We start from the raw sequence: 18,109 nt of genomic DNA on the forward strand, positions 1-18,109 counted from the left end.
ATCTTTTCCAATACCTGCAATACAATTAGTTCACTTTTCAATATTAGAAGGCAACTCAAACTAGATAGATTTTGAATTTGGTTCAAAGCTACTAGAGTTTTAAGAATTCAAGCATACAAACCCAATAAGCCAGAATTTATAAAAGAAAACATGTATTATCGATGTTACTGATATGTACATCAGTGGATACAGTTTAGACAGTGTCCAAAACAAAAAGACTATGTATGTATTGTATAGTCATGCTGTTATAAGGTTCTACAATGATATTATCCTTAAATCTATGAAGGATTCTGCATTTCCATTTGATATGTTGTGGAGATGCTGCCAGGAAGCAGGATTAGAGCGATAAATTTTCATTTTAATTTTGAATGTAAGCATTTTTCATGGTTGCGCAGGGCAAAGTATGTGTAACAGGATCTTCTGTTTCTACAATCACTGAAATATACAAGGATGGGATGTTAAAGATGTTCCTTTTAATATTAAAATAAGTCACTGTTTAAGCTTACCATATGATACATTTATTTAATCACAAAGGCAGTGGAATCAGGTAGGCAGTAATAAGCTGGAACACGTTGAGCACACTAAATGCTCTAGATCTAGTGCAGATCTGACATGCACTTTAAAACAAAGTCTTCCGTCTTCAAGATCAACACTGACTGAACTTCATAAAAATGCAGGCACTATGTAAGTGCAGCATTTAGGCAATCACCTTTTGTCTCAAAGCAAAAAATAACTTGCATAATGGGGACAAACAGCCTGATGATGCCTGGTCCCTCTCTCAGATATTCAAGTTCACAACAGACTACTCTCCTTCAATATTAGAAACAACTGAATTTCAGTGATTCCTACAAAGCATGTCATGTGCAAATTGTAGGTTAGTCTGACTTTGCAACAACCCAAATGTCAATGTTCCTGCTAAGATACAAAAAACATTTTCCTTAATTAACTAGCCATTAAGGGAAAAGCACCAACTGCTCCCTGTAATTCACTTTTTCCTTTCCATCTGTATTTTTATTTGATTTATTGTCACATGTACCTAGGTACAGTGAAAAGTTTTGTTTTGCATGCAGTACAGGCAGATCATAACATGCAAAGATAATAAGGTAATTGAACAGAGCAAGGAATACAAAGTTTATGGCTACAAAGAATGTGCACAAAAAGCAAGATCAACATTAGATTTTAAATTTGACAGGTCCATTCAGAATTCTAATAATGGTGGGGGAAGAAGCTGTTCTTGAACCTGTTAGTGCACATATTTAAGCTTTTGTATCTTCTGCCTGACAGAAGAGGTTGGAAGAGATTATAACCATGGTGGGAGGGATCTTTGAGGATGCTGGCTGCCATTCCGGGGCACCAAGAAGTGTAGGTGGCGTCAATGGATGGAAGGTTGGTTTGCGTGTTGGATTGGGCTGCGTTCATAACTCTCTATTAGTTTCTGGGCAGTATGGTCCTGGGCAGAACGTTGCCATATCAAGCTGTGATGCATCCAGACAGAATGCTTTCTATGGTGCATCTATAAAACCTGGTGCCGAACTTCCTTAGACTCCTGAGGAAGAGGAGGCGTTGTTGTGCCTTATTGATCATCACTTTAAAGTGAGTGGTCCAGGACAGATTGTTGTTGCTCTCGACCATCTTCACTTCATTTCAGCTCAGCTCCACTGATGTTGATAGTGGCATACCCTCTTCCTTGCTTACTGACATCGATGATCAGCTCTAGCTTTGCTGACATTGAGGGAGAGATCATTATTGTTACACCATGCCACCAAGCATACTCTCTCTCTCCTGTATTCTGTCTCGTCATGGTTTGATATTCGGCCTACGTCAATGGCATCATCTACAAACTTGCAGATAGAATGGAGATGAAATTTGGCCACACAGTTATAAGTGTACAGGGAGTACAGTATGAAGATATTTTCATTTCCATGCAAGTTAATTAAAAACAAAATCAAGGAAGGCTATCTGGAAAAGTGTAAAGTCTTAAGGAATAAAATAGTTAAAAACTGATAAACTTAAATTTACTTCCTTGAAAAAAGGACTGATAAAATACACAATTATTCATGTGCATAGGCAAAGTCCTATTCAGTGGACCAAGTTTTAGATTCTTGATAAAGGATGGAAACTGAGGAGTGATATATGGCTTAGAAAAACTTCACCTGAATGTAAAAAAAAAAAGTGTTGAGACAGAACATAAATGATGGCAACAAATGACAAATAATCTCTCACCATTAAATGGCACTTAGATATTAAAACCCCAATCACTGGCACTTCTGTCACAGCTCATGGCTCTTATCCACAAACCTGCAAGAAGACTCCTTCATTTAGCTCTCATGAGAAGGAGGATCTCATTTGATATGAACCACTGACTACTGCACAAAAGTCTTATTTTCAGCATAATTTTCCTTTCATGCGGGTTTGCAGCCAGACATCCAAACAATTTCTGTATCAGATACTTTGGCCAAAAAGTATGCCCACTTCTCTAGATTGATCTGCCCCCATCACCCCCTTCCCACTTCATGGAGATGTTAATAGAGGTCTTTAACATGACCCATTATCCCCATCTCCATAACACAAAATTAACAGTAAAATACCAGGATACAGGTTGAGCCATTTAGGACACCCAGAGAGTGGAGAGCCTGTGGAATTCTCTGCCACAGAAAATATCTGAAGCTAAACCATTGAGAAGGAGTTATACATACTTCTTAGGGCTAAAGGAATTAAAGATATGGGGAGAAAGGCAGGAACAGGGTACTGGGTTTAAATGATTAGCCACATTTGTACTGAATGGCAGAGCAGGCTTGAAGGGCTGAATGGCCTACTCCTGCCCTTATGTTCTAAGTTTCTATGATTAACTTTTGGAAAGTTATTTGCATACAAGTTGGACTTTTAATGACAATGCAGTCGTTTTATGGTCACATTTATTGGCCGGCGTGGTGGCTCAATAGTTAGCACTGCTGCCTCACAGCAGCAGGGCCCCAGGTTCAATTCCTATCCTGGGGGACTGTGCTTGTGGAGTTTGCACATTCTCCCTACGTCTATTCCTCATTGTGCTCTGGCTTCCTTCCACTGTCCAAAGGTGTGCACATCAGGTGAACTGGCTAAATTGCCAATAGCACTAGGTGCATTAGTCAGAGTGAAATGGGTATGGGTGGGATACTCTTGGGTGGGAGGGTCGGTGTGGACTTGTTGGGCCAAATGGCCTGTTTCCATACTGTGGGGAATCTAATCTATAAACAAGAGATGTTTATTCCAGATACAGATAATTGATCCAGATTCCCAATCATCCAGAGAGATTTGGTCATCACACTTCCAGATTATTAGTCTAGGCTTCTGGAGTACTAACGCAATTGCAATCAGAAAGTACCACACCCGTTTTCTTGTCTTAAGGAACTTAATTTCCTGTATGCAAAAACACTAATCATTTTTCTGAGTGGTAAAGCATCAAGCTTTACCTGACTTCTTGCCTATGCAGAAACCCAATTACATAAGTTGATGTTAATTACAGAATTGAAGACTAGTGGTGACAAAGCAGTCATTAATTTCATAATAAAAGTTGATGACATTGTAAAGATTGCAGCTCAAATACTTTGTAATTGCTGAAGAATTCAGAGATCAGATATTTGTATTAATCTTAATATGATTTCAAAAACGTTTAACTGAGAGTGGCAAACGTTTTGTGCAATGACCATGACACTTAGGTTCTTCTACAAGCCATACAATACTAGGTGAAGTCCTGCAGGATTTACCATTGATATTGCTGGTGATCAAAGTACTAAGTTGCAACTTAAGAGAACCACCCAAAAGTCAGTAACACTAAACTAATCTCTACACAGTATAATTTCCTCACCCTCCTTTCTAGCAATACAACTACTATTATCAGATATTGTTTCATGGTTTACATCCATGAAATTCACAGGAAATTCATTTTTATTCATTTTTTTATCTATGCCATGACATGGAAAAACTTCTTGTAGTAGTTTGATACAACCGAGTTGCTTGCTAGGTCATTTTGAAGGGCAATTTAGAGTTAACCACATTGCCGCGAGCCATAAGTAGACCAAAGACAGGGAGGAATGGAAAATTTTCTTCCCTGAAGGACGAGTGATAAATAGTGAGATTTTTTTTCATGAACAGAGAATTGTACAATAACTTTACAGAATTGCAGAAACATTGTGGTGCAAAGGCTCATGGTGACTGCTTTGTTTTTCCAAAAATAATGTCATGACCTAGAGTCACCGTCTTGCCCATTTATCATACCCTTGCAGACTGGATAATTTAAACAGAAACAAGATCCTCTTGAATTCCTCAACAGAACACCACTTCCAGGGAGTGCATTCCAGACTCAAACAACAGTGAAAATGTTATTTCTCACATCACGTTTGCTTCTTTGAAAAATAAAATAATCCATACACTCATTTTTGATTCCTTGGCCCCATATACTCTTTCCAGCCTTCTCATAATTTTGAAAACTTCTGTCAGATCTCCTCTTAGCCTTCTTCTGTCCAAGAACAGTCTCAACATCTTCTACCTATCTCCATTGGTGAAGTTTCTCAACCCTGGAACCATTTCTGAACGCAAATGCATTCCACTTTCCTGCAATGGTGGCCCTTGGAATCTATATACATTCCTCCAGCTGAGGTCTAACCAATGTCATACAAATTCAGCACCAACTCCTCATGCTTGTCCTTGACGTCCACATGATGAAAACCTAGGGTACTGTATGCTTTATTAATTTCTCTCTTCACTCATCTTACCACGCTCAATCTGTGCACATACATGAAGGTCCTCTGCACCTGCAACATCTTTAGAATTGTACCCGTTACCTTAAACCATGTGTCCATGTTCTTACTAAATGTATCACCTCACAATTCTAACAACTGCAATGGTCTAGCAGTAAAACATGACAATTTGACAGGCGAGACTGGTTTATAGGCTCAACATGTTTTACTTTTACAACATAGGATTTGTTTAGTTCTTGGGTTCTGTAATTACTGTAACTGCCAGTGATCCTAACTATAGTACTTGGCATGCATGACATACTGCTGTCCTCAGTGGGCAGCCTGAATTGTTAAACTGGTAAATGTCATTGCATCCATCTCATGCGACAGCATGTTCACTTTGCTAGCCTTCAAAAATCAGGATGTGGTTGCTACTTTGTTTCTTGTGCACAGGCTCCTTCGTGTTCACTTAGGCTTTGGTGAAGATAAAAATAAAATGCATTTTGAACATTAAACGCAGGCATGGGTAGTCATTGACTTTCCATTGTTCAGAAGTATCTAACTTGGCACATGCTTTGAAAACTTAAGTAGCCAGATTTTCCACATACAGACTAAGTTAACTTGTGACCCAGATGGGTTGAAATGGACAAAAATCTGGAAATTCTAAGTACTTGACAATTAGCTAGTTTTGCTATAGTACTTTTTTTTACTCAATGCCACTTTACCAGGATTGCGATTTTAAAAAAAATTAAGTCTTGGGCATTGCACTTATGAAACAGAAAAAATGTGTATACAGATGATTCGGACTGGATGTGTTAGCTATCTTTGTAATGCATCTTTTACATATAAGTGACATAGAAATCACTTGACAAGAGTACTTGCATCTTCAAGAATCAGAAATGTTCTTAACCATATTCATCATTCGCAGCTGTAAATACCAAAACTGAACTTAACTATAACAAGATATTGGGAATTAAACAAAATTACCAGAGTAGCCTTGACCACCCATTATACAAGTATTTCCAAAGTTGTAAAATGTCTTTTTCACACTAATTTATAATTTAATTTGATACCAAGAAGGAACATTTTATTCAAATGGAAGTCCCAACGTTTAGAGAGCTCATTCCAATTTAAATTCCTCTCACCAGCTCCCTACCAGTACTCACCACCAATTTCCTATCTGACAAAAAAAAGCTGATTAATTTTACATGAAAACCACATCTGAATTTCAAGTACATTTATATGGATGACTTACCCACAGGTAGTATGTAAATTGCAATGCAAAAATAGCTATTCCTTCATTATCAAATGAGCCTGCCACTGATCGTGATATATAGCCCGGTACAATAGCAATGAAGCAAGCAGCAAGTAGTCCTGCTCCTTGATTCCACAGCTCCTTAGTGAGAAGAAATGTCGATATTGATGTAAGACCACTGAATACAGGAGCTAGAAAGACACAGACATCCCGGATGTGGACTGTTATATGAAGCGTATTCAAAATCCAGTGTATACAGCCTGCTGTAACCATGAGGCCAGGATACACCTGCATGAGAAGAAAAAAATAAATTGGTTAAGTATAGTGAATTTTTTTTTAAGTTAATTAAATATCTCTTACCTAGGGATTTGTTATTACATTCAAACACTTAAAAGCAAGCTATATAATTTTAAATATACTTTACAGCAAAGTTCCTAAAGACATTGTAAAACTGAATCCATAATGAGGATACAAACACAATAAAACATCCTAAGGCATTTCACAGGAATAATCAGACAGAATGACAGTAAAATGAGATACTCTGACATTTGACCAAAATCCTGGCCAATGATGCAGATTAAAGGAATAGATAGAAGGAGAAAGAAGTAAAGGAGTGGGTAGATTTGGCAAGAAATTCCAAAGCTTCAGTAATTAGTTAAACAATTGGCAATAGCATGGCAAAGGAAATAGAATAGAATGAATAAATTTGTGGGGTTACTTGAATCAAAGGGAATTTCAACTACTTATTTTGAAATACCAAACATCTCAGGGCATAGCCACTGTTGACGATGGTACTGACCTCAGATTAGAGACCTCGATTCAGAGTGGAACAAAGGTTTTTTGGAGTGAGCACAGAGGTTCCCACTTAGGAGCTAAACCTGTGCTCATCGCCATACTCAGCAGTTAAAACTACTTCCTGGGTGAGACATAACCTGGAAACATTAAAATGGGGTCACAATGAGGAAAAGGTTTGGGAAACACCTGAGTTATACTGGTCAGTGCACTTGTACACAAAACAATATCTCGTTCCTCCATCCCATAACCTCTGACCTGAAACAGACACATACTGTGGTTAACATTCAACGTATGATCAAAGTGTATCTTTAAAATTCCATCCACCATTTGAGAAAAAACTCAGAATCTTGACAGTGTGGAAACAGGCCATTCTGCCCTATAAGTCCACACTGACCCTCCAAAGAATAACCCATTCCCCTACCCTGTTACTCTACATTTACCCATAACTAATGCACTTAACCTACACATCCATGAATATTATGGGCAATTCAGCTTGGCCAATTCACCTAACCTGCACATCTTTGGATTGAGAGGTGAAGCAGGAGCACTTGGAATAAACCCACGCAGACACAAGGAGAATGTGCAAACTCCACACAGTTGCCCGATGCTGGAATTGAACCCGTGTCCCTGGCGCTATGAGGCAGCAGTGCTAACCACTGAGCCACCATTCTGCCCTATTGTAGACTTCCTGTATGCCATTTAATTCCAATAGCTTCACGTACTGAAAGCTTCATGCTCCAGTATGTCAAGCAGTCAGGTCAAGCTGACAAACATATTGCCAGATTTGGAATTAACATGAAGGAGCAATCTTGAAAATATATACCAGGCTCCTGCATTTTGCCTTCCACAGATTTCAATTTTTTTTCTGGCATATACCATGTCTCTCAACAGTTTACTCAAACACATTCCTTCTGTAATCACATTTTGGAACACTTCTTAAGAATGTACTTTTTAAAAAAAAAACTACTGAAGAAAGGCATTTTATGGAAACTTTTCATCCTGCATTCATCAGGGCAATCAGAAAGCTATAGAGAATTCAAACAAAAACTAAAGTCAAAATTAAACAGGTTATGCAATTTAAAAAAAAACATTCTATTTTTGAAATAGGATTACTGGACTCAAAATGTTAACTGCTTTCTCTCCACAGATGCTGGGCCAGAGTTTCCTCATCACTTTGTTTTGGTTGAGTTAAAAAAAAAGTACTAAATTTGCATATTATAACAGTAAACAGCTGATGAGAACATACAAATTAGGCAGTTCAATATTTGTTTGAGCAGTGAGCACACCAAACATTTGAATGAAAATTACAAAGCAAGAGTTTCTACACATATTAAACTCCCAAATGCCATTTTGAAAACACCTTCTCATATAGTAGACACACGAGTAAACTGAACGCAGTACATTGAATTGCAGCTGCAGGATAAAGTGACTTTACTATCTTAAGAGATATACAGGGTTTTAAACTGTGTCACTATTGTTTTTTTTCCCCAAGTTTTTGAATTGAAACCAGCTGACACTCCACTAGAAAGCAATCGTTGCCAGACTATCTGTATTCACAGCTTAAGCAGTTAGCTTCAGAGCAGGAGCAGAGACCAAAAAAGCAGGTTGCTTCATCATTTAAGTGTTTGGTGGATAAAAAAAAACTACTTTAAATTTACTGAAATTCATTTATTACGTTCCTCAAAGTTAGATTTTCATTTCTGAAGTTATTGTCAGAATGCCACTATAAGTGTGCGATATTGTGTTATAAGTTATCTTTATTAACTCACTCACCAGCTCACTATATTCATTAATATACAGTTCCTGTTCATTCATTCATAACCTTTTACTAAATCGTTATTTACTATAACATGGTTTTATTCATTCATAAAACCGCTGTTCTGCAGTATATTTTACTATCCAAAATTTAAAACAACCCTTTCTAATCAAAACAACTCCTTCAAACCCATTACTGCATTCTTACACCTTATCAGCCCTTGCTACAAGTAGTGTTTACCTCTGAATAAGTGTAGCATACAGAATGATACTATCCCCGTTAAGTTTATAAGACTAATCAGCCCTTACCAACATCTCCTGGACCTGAAGAGATTCCAATTAGTGTGTACCTGTTAAATACCTTTTAACTGGGCCATTATCCCTTTAAGAAACTGACAAAACAGGACTTCCATGAAATTGCATCAATGAATGAAATTCACACCAGCAAACAGGAAATGAACCTCACAACCCAGCCGCAGTAATCAGTTTAATATCCTTTACTAAGTACGGGTACAATTTCTAACTTACTTAGAGCATATAGGCCTAATATTTCTACTAACATTTACTAATTTAAAAAGACAAAAAGGACTAATACCTCTTAATTATGCATGCAGACCAGACAGGCATTCTCAATCCCAACAGAAGTAGCAGCCAGCACATTTTAACCCATCTCTAGTCTTCCAGGACAGAAGCCCTTCAAACCTTTGTGTACTACCGATACAACGATGTAACACCATAGTAATGAGATTTTAATATTTGTAAGAACTGTGTATAAAGAGGGTCTTGTAAGAACTGTATTTCGGGATTCTATTGTTGCCGCCTCAAACTTGTGCTGTAATTGCTGATTAAGAAAAGGAGGCTATTTTCACCAGTCACTAAGTCTGGCTGTTATTTGAGCGCGATCCCACATAAGGAAGGATGCATTCATACATATGCCCAAGATACACTTTGGTGCACAAAACACACTTGAGTGTTCAGTGTACGATGGCGCTGCTCAAGATTCAATTAACCACACATTTTAACGTTGATCTTCTAATGTGCTGGTATGTCTGCATATACAGCCATAAGAGTCAGCAATTATGGTGAAAAGACCAAGCTTTTCAGTAACAAGCAATTTGCTAAAATATAAATAGCCATTCTTTACACCTAATTTACAACACAAATTAGGGCAGCTGTTGTTTCTCAGCCGACCTGCATAAAACACAGGTGGTTTTGACAGCAAATGACAGCCATGAACTCTCAGTATTACACAGAATTTATAGCACAGAGGTTAGTCAATGCGGCAAGACTGTTTTTGTTTCTTTTGAGCCTCAACCCACCAACCCTCTAACTCATCCATAGAGCCTTGCATTTTCTCTGCCTTCCAAGCTCATCCCTAAAATGCATTATAGATACACCTCAGCTAATCAAGGCACATTCCATAATCTCACTGATCTTTTCCTGACTTTATTAAATTTGTTGAAAACCATCTTATATTGATGGTCTATGGTTTAATTGTCCCCAAGTACCAAGTCTACTTAAATTTAAAGATCGCCAATAGGCCCCCACGTCCTCCTTCAAATATAAATAACTTTCTAGTCTGCTCCAAAGCCTCTATAACAAACACAGAAGAAAATCAGCAGGTCCAGCAGTATTTGCAAGGAGAAACAAAGTGAACATGGAGTCCAATAGAAGTCTTGCTTTAGAAGAAATCACACTGGACTCAAAATGTTAACTCTCTTGCATTCAACAGATCCTACGAAATCTGAGTTTTTCCAGTAGTTTGTGTGTTGTTTCAGACTTCCAGCATCTGCAGTATTCTGCTTTTATTCCAAAGGTTTTAATAATGTGGCTACAAGAATTGTAAACAATAGAGTCTGGCCTAAACAAGGTACAGTGCATTTTTTTAAATAGAACTCTCGAAGAGATCACTGGAAGCTCTTTTGGGTAGAAGAGACCTGTACAAGAAGGATGGATTTCACCTAAATTGGAAGGGGACTAATATACTGGCAAGGAGATTTACTAGAGCTGCTCGGGAGCATTCAAACTAGTAAGGAGTGGGGTGGGACCAGGGAGATAGTGCGGAAGGAGATTAATCTGAGACTGGTACAGTTGAGTAAAGAAGCAAGACAAACAAATCAGGGCAGGCAGGGACAAGGTAAGACTGATAAATTAAACTGCATTTATTTCAATGCAAGAAGCCAGGGAAGGCAGATGAACTCAGGGCATGGTTAGGAACTTAGGACTGGGATATCATAGCAATTACAGAAACATGGCTGAGGGATGGGCAGGACTGGCAGCTTAATGTTTCAGGATACAAATGCTTCAGGAAGGACAGAATGGGAGGCAAGAGAGGAGGGGGGGCGTGGCATTTCTGATAAGGGATAGCATTACGGCTGTACTGAGGCAGGATATTCCCAGAAATACATCCAGGGAAGTTATTTGGGTGGAACTGAGAAATAAGAAAAGGATGATCACCCTATTGGGATTGTATTATAGACCCCCCCCTAATAGAGAGGGAAATTGAGAAACAAATTTGCAACGAGATCTCCATTATCTACAAGAATAATAGGGTGGTTATGGTTGGAGATTTTAACTTTCCAAACATAGACTGGGACTGCCATAGTGTTAAGGGTTTAGATGGAGAGAATTTGTTAAGTGTGTACAAGAAAATTTTCTGATTCAATGCAAAACTTGACCTACTCTTGGGAAATAAGGCAGGGCAGGTGTCAGTGGGGGAGCACTTTGGGGCCAGTGACCATAATTCTATTCGTTTTAGAATAGTGATGGAAAAGGATAGACCAGATCTAAAAGTTGAAGTTCTAAACTGGAGGACGGCCAATTTTGACAGTATTAGGCAAGAACTTTCAAAAGCTGACTGGGCACAAATCCTCGCAGGTAAAGGGACAGCTGGAAAATGGGAAGCCTTCAGAAATGAGATAATGAGAGTCCAGAGAAAGTATACTCTTGTTAGGGTGAAAGGAAAGACTGGTAGATATAGGGAATGCTGAATGCCTAAAGAATTTGAGGGTTTGGTTAAGAAAAAGAAAGGAAACATATGTCAGGTATAGACAGGAGAGATCGAGTGAATCCTTAGAAGAGCATAAAGGCAGTAGGAATATACTTGAGAGAGAGAGAGATCAGGAGGGCAAAAAGGGGACATGAGATAGCTTTGGCAAATAGAGTTAAGGAGAATCCAAAGGGTTTTTACAAATATATTAAGGACAAAAGTGTAGCTAGGGAGAGAATAGGGCCCCTCAAAGATCAACAAGGCTCTCTTTGTGTGGAGCCGCAGGAGATGGGGCAGATACTAAACGAGTATTTTGCATGAGTATTTACTGTGGAAAAGGACATGGAAGATATAGATGGTGAAATCTTGAAAAATGTCCATATTACAGAGGAGGGAGTGCTAGATGTCTTGAAACACAAAAAAAGTGGATAAATCCCCAGGACCTGATCAGGTGTACCTCGAACTCTGTGGGAAACTAGGGAAGTGATTGCTGAGCCTCCTACTGAGATATTTGTATCATTGATAGTCACAGGTGAGGTGCCGGAAGACTGGAGGTTGGCCACTGTTTAAGAAAGGTGGGAAGGACAAGCCAAGGAACTATAGACCATTGAGCCTGATGTCGGTGGTGGGGAAGTTGATGGAGCGAATCCTGAGGGACAGGATGTACATGTATTTGGAAAGGTAAGGACCGATTCGGGATCGTCAATGTGGCTTTGCTTGTGGGAAATTACGTCTCACAAACTTGATTGAATTTTTTGAAGTAACAAAAAGGATTGATGAGTGCAGAGCAATGGATGTGATCAAATGGACTTCAGTAAGGCGTTCGACAAGGTTCCCCATGGGAGACTGGTTAGTAAGGTTAGATCTCATGGAATACAGGGAGAACTAGCCATTTGGATACAGAACTGGCTCAAAGGTAAAGACAGAGGGTGGAGTGGTGGGTTGTTTTTCAGATTGGAGTGCTGTGACCAGTGGAGTGCCACAAGGATCGGTGCTGGGTCCACTACTTTTCATCATTTAAATAAAAAGACTGGATGTGAGCATAGGAAGCATAATTAGTAAGTTTGCAGATGACACCAAAATTGGGAGGTGTAGTGGGCAGTGAAGAAGGTTACCTCTAATTATAATGAGATCTTGATCAGATGGACCAATGGGCTGAGAAGTGGCAGGTGGAGTTTGATTTAGATAAATGTGAGGTGCTGCATTTTGGGAAAGCAAATCTTAGCAGGACTTATATACTTAATGGTAAGGTCCTAGGGAATGTTGCTGAACAAAGAGACCGTGGACTGCAGGTTCATAGCTCCTCGAAAGTGGAGTCACAGGTGGATAGGATAGTAAAGGTGGCGTTTGGTATGTTTGCCTTTATTGGTCAGAGTATTGAGTACAGCAGTTGGGAGGTCATGTTGCGGCTGTACAGGACATTGGTTAGGCCACTGTTGGAATATTGCATGCAATTCTGGTCTCCTTCCTATCCGAAAGATGTTGTGAAACTTAAAAGGGTTCAGAAAAGATTTACAAGGATGTTGCCAGGGTTGGAGGATTTCAGCTATAGGGAGAGATTGAATAGGCTAGGGCTGTTTTCCCTAGAGTGTCGAAGGCTGAGGGATAGTCTTAGAGAGGTTTATAAAATCACGAGGGGCACGGATAGGGTAAACAGACAAAGTCTTTTCCCCGAGGTGGGGGGGAGACCAGAACTAGAGGGCATAGGTTTTGGGTGAGAGGAGAAAGATATGAGAGAGACCTAAGGGGCAACCTTTTCACTCGAGGGTGGTACGTGTATGGAATGAGCTGCCAGAGGAAGTAGTGGAAGCTGGTACATGTACAACATTTAAAAGGCATCTGGATGGGTATATGAATAGAAAGGGTTTGGAGGGATATGGGCCGGGTGCTGGCAGGTGGGACTAGATTGGGTTGGGATATCTGGTCGACATAGACGAGTTGGACCGAAGGGTCAGTTTCCATGCTATACATCTCTATGACTATGACTGATTTGCTTTTCTAATTGCTTTATTAACTTACATTACTATTTTATGATCTGCATATGTGTACTCCCAAATCCCTTTGCTCATCTACCTCATATATTCTAAATAACGTGAACTTTTTTTCTCACCAAAATGTAGTATCTAATTCTTCAGCCAATTAAAATAAACTTGCACAGCAGGCTTACAAATTTAGTTGTTGTATTTTTTTAAGAGCCTGGTTGGGATGTTGCTACAGGTCCGAATGAATTCGCAGCAACTTTTAGTATTGATCTGCTTTCGAGCAAAAACAGTAGCGTAGAACGTGTTTTGAAGCATCAAACAAAAGTCTTTGTACATGTGATACAACTGCGATACCTAGTTTACAGGATTCCTTCCTAATGACACTTTTTCTCAAAAGTAATCTTGTAAAGTAGGTGAGATAACAGAAAGTGTGCAATTGGAAAATGCAAAGTTAAGATCGCGTGGTACTTAATGTCTACACTAAGGCTGAAAATTTTTGACTTACTTGGGGGATGAAGGTAAATAAAGCTTAAGATCTTTCCCCCCTTATGAAGTACTTCTTTGATATGAAATTGATTAAAATGTTTGAGAGAAAATGTACAATATTTTCACTGGGTTGGTATCCAGTCAAGTCTCCTTTGTTACTTGGCTTCCTCAATTAATGTTTACATTGTAAACAGCACAGTTGAAACATTACAATACTTAGAGCTATTTTAAATCCAAGTGTCTTCAGACAACCATGATATTGTTTTAAACAGAAATAATCTGTTAAATTAGTGATTAAAACTTCATTCATGGGATGTGGGAGTAAGCATTTATTGCCCATCCCTAGTTCCCTTGAGAAAGTGGTGGAGAGTTGCCTTTTTGAACTTTCGTGTCCCATTTGGAAGATAACCTCCACAATACTTAGGGAGAATTCCAGAATTTTGACCCAGCAAAAAAGGAAGAAAGAAGTGGCTTGAAAGGAATTTCTGGTGATGGTGCACCAGATGGTGCTCTTGCCCTCCTAAATGGTACTGGGTTTGGAAGGTGCTGTATTGGGAGACTTGGTGAATTTCAACATATTGCTTTAAGTGTTATGTGCAAGACAACAGTTTAAAAATACAATTTGAAGCCAGCCAAGTGGTCTTAAACCTGGAAGCTCTTTAAAATGGTCCTCAAAATAACTGGCTTCTACATTGCACCATAGACTAAAATCTCAGCAGTAAGCAGACATTCCCATTTAGACCTGTCTGTGCTTCGCAGGACATCTGATTGACAGATGTTGGCATTTAACTGAATTTCAAATCATGTACTTTACATTATTTTCACAGTGATAATGAGACACAAAGACAGATTGCAACTGAGCTGCATAACTCCATATGGCACACATGTCTTTTCTTCTAATTAGCAGAGGATGAAGGCAAGTCTGGAAAAACAAACCAAAGAGCAATATTGCTTGATATTTGTGGTTCGGTGTGCTAATATACTAGCTTTATTCTATTAGCGTTCTAATTATATTTTATGGTCTCACCCATGTGATTATTTACAGTCATAGTCATAGAGATGTGCAGCATGGAAACAGACCCTTCGGTCCAACCCGTCCATGCCAACCAGATATCCCAACCCAATCTAGTCCCTCCTGCCAGCACCCAGCCCATATCCCTCCAAACCCTTCCTATTCATATACCCATCCAAATGCCTCTTAAATGTTGCAATTGTACCAGCCTCTGCCACATCCTCTAGCAACTCATTCCATACATGTACCACCCTCTGCGTGAAACATTTGCCCCTTAGGTCTCTTTTATCTCTTTCCCCTCTCACCATAAACCTATACCCTTTAGTTCTGGACTCCCTGACCCCAGAGAAAAGACTGTCTATTTATCCTATCCATGCCCCTCATAATTTTGTAAACCTCTATAAAGTCACCCCTCAGCGTTCGATGCTCCAGGGAAAACAGCCCCAGCCTGTTCAGCCTCTCCCTGTAGCTCGAATCCTCCAACCCAGGCAACATCCTTGTAAATCTTTTCTGAACCCTTTCAAGTTTCACAACATCTTTCTGATAGGAAGGAGACCAGAATTGCACGCAATATTCCAACAGCAGCCTAACCAATGTCCTGTACAGCCGCAACATGACCTCCCAACTCCTGTACTCAATACTCTGACCAATAAAGGCAAGCATACCAAACGCCTTCTTCACTATCCTATCTACCTGTGACTCCACTTTCAAGGAGCTGTGAACCTGCACTCCAAGGTCTCTTTGTTCAGCAACACTCCCTAGGACCATACCATTAAGTATATAAGTCCTGCTAAGATTTGCATTCCCAAAATGCAGCACCTCGCATTTATCTGAATTAAACTCCATCTGCCACTTCTCAGCCATTGGCCCATCTGGTCAAGATCCTGTTGTAACCCGAGATAACCCTCTTCACTGTCCACTACACCTCCAATTTTGGTGTCATCTTCAAACTTACTAACAGTACCTCTTATGCTCGCATCCAAATCATTTAAGTAAATGACAAAAAGTAGAGCCCCAGCACCGATCCTTGTGGCACTCCACTGGTCACACCCCTCCAGTCTGAAAAACAACCCTCTACCACCACCCTCTGTCTTCTCCTTTGAGCCAGTTCTGTATCCAAATGGCTAGTTCTCCCTGTATTCCATGAGATCTAACCTTGCTAATCAGTCTCCCATGGGGAACCTTGTTGAACGCCTTACTGAAGTCCATATAGATCACATCTACTACTCTGCCCTCATCAATCGTCTTTGTTACTTCTTCAAAAAACTCAATCAAGTTTGTGAGACATGATTTCCCACGCACAAAGCCATGTTGACTATCCCGAATCAGTCCTTGCCTTTCCAAATACATGTACATCCTGTCCTTCAGGATTCCCTCCAACAACTTGTACTAGATACAGAATAACCTCTATTATCCGAACGAGATGGGCGGGGAGTATTTTGTTCAGGTAACTGATTGTGTGGATAGCTGATTGTGCTGAGATCAGAATGGTATATTGCTTCCCAGGTGCCAGATTCAAGGATGTCTCAGATAGGGTGCAGAATGTTCTCAAGGGGGAAGAGGGACCAGCAGGTGGTCATTGTACACATTCGAACCAATGACACAGGAAGGGAAAAGATTGAGATTCTGAAGGGAGATTACAGAGAGTTAGGCAGGAATTTAAAAAGGAGGTCCTCGAGAGTAGTAATATCTGGATTTATCCCGGTGCTACAAGCTAATGAGGGCAGGAATAAGAGGATAGGGCAGATGAATGCATAGCTGAGGAGCTGATGTATGGGAGAAGGATTCACATTTCTGGATCATTGGAAGCTGTTTTGGGTAGAAGTGACCTGTACAAGAACAACAGATTGTACCTAAATTGGAAGGGGACTAATATACTGGCAGGGAGATTTGCTAGAGCTGCTTGGGACGATTTAAACTAGTAAGGTGGGGAGGGGGTACCCAGGGGGATAGTGGGGAAAGATTTCAATTTGAGACCAGTACAGTTGAGACCAAAGCAGAGTCAAACAGTCAAGGCAGACAGGGACAAAGCAGAGAACAAGGTAAGACTGAAAAATTGAACTGCATTTATTTCAATGCAAAAGGCCTAACAGGGAAGACAGATGAACTCGGTGTGGTTAAGAACTTGGGACTGGGATATCATAGCAATTACAGAAACATGGCTCAGGGATGGGCAAGACTAGCAGCTTAGTGTTCCAAGATACAAATGCTTCAAAAATGACAAAGGGAGGCAGGAGAGGAGGGGAAGTGGCATTTTTGTCAAGGGATAGCATTGCATCTGTACTGATGGAGGATATTCCTGGAAATACATCCAGGGAAGTTACGTGGGTGGAACTGATAAATAAGAAAGGGATGATAACCTTATTGGGATTGTATTATTGACACCCCAATAGTCAGACGGAGTGGGGGAGCACTTTGGGGCCAGCGACCATAATTCTATTTGTTTTAAAATAGTGATGGAAAAGGATAGATCAGATCTAAAAGTTAAAGTTCTAAATTGGAGAAAGGCCAATTTTGACAGTATTAGGCAAGAACTTTCAAAAGCTGACTGGGCACAGATGCTCGCAGGTAAAGGGACAGCTGGAAAATGGGAAGCCTTCAGAAATGAGATAATGAGAGTCCAGAGAAAGTATATTCCTGTTAGGGTGAAATAAAGGCTGGTAGAGATAGGGAATGCTGGATGACTAAAGAAATTGAGCGTTTGGTTAAGGAAAAGAAGGAAGCATATGTCAGGTATGCGCAGGATAGATCGAATGCATGCTTATAGAATTAAGGAGAATCCAAAGGGTTTTTACAAATACATTAAGGACAAAAGGGTAACTAGGGAGAGAATAGGGCCCCTCAAAGATCAACAAGGCCGCCTTTGTGTGGAGCCGCAGGAGATGGGGCAGATACTAAATGAGTACTTACTGTGGAAAAGGACGTGGAAGATATAGAACGTAGGGAAATAGATGGTGACATCCTGAAATTGTCCATTTTTCAGAGAAGGAAGTGCCGGATGTCTTGAAATTGCATAAATGTGGATAAATCCCCAGGACGTGATCAGGTGTACCTAGAACTCTGTGGGAAACTAGGGAAGTGATTGCTGGGCCTCTTGCCGAGAGATTTGTATCATCGATA

General features: G+C 39.8%; 1 protein-coding gene across 1 annotated transcript in view; it reads right to left on the reverse strand.

The window, feature by feature from the left end:
- stt3b (STT3 oligosaccharyltransferase complex catalytic subunit B) overlaps positions 1 to 18,109 on the reverse strand; it is a 75,313-nt gene that overhangs the window by 47,399 nt on the left and 9,805 nt on the right. The window contains exon 2 of the mRNA XM_043719214.1: positions 5,971 to 6,258. Coding sequence (XP_043575149.1) covers positions 5,971 to 6,243 — 273 coding nt within the window. The 5' untranslated portion in view covers positions 6,244 to 6,258. The remainder of the gene's footprint in view (positions 1 to 5,970; positions 6,259 to 18,109) is intronic.

Source organism: Chiloscyllium plagiosum, chromosome 29 (assembly GCF_004010195.1).
Source record: "Chiloscyllium plagiosum isolate BGI_BamShark_2017 chromosome 29, ASM401019v2, whole genome shotgun sequence".
Lineage (NCBI taxonomy): Eukaryota > Metazoa > Chordata > Chondrichthyes > Orectolobiformes > Hemiscylliidae > Chiloscyllium > Chiloscyllium plagiosum.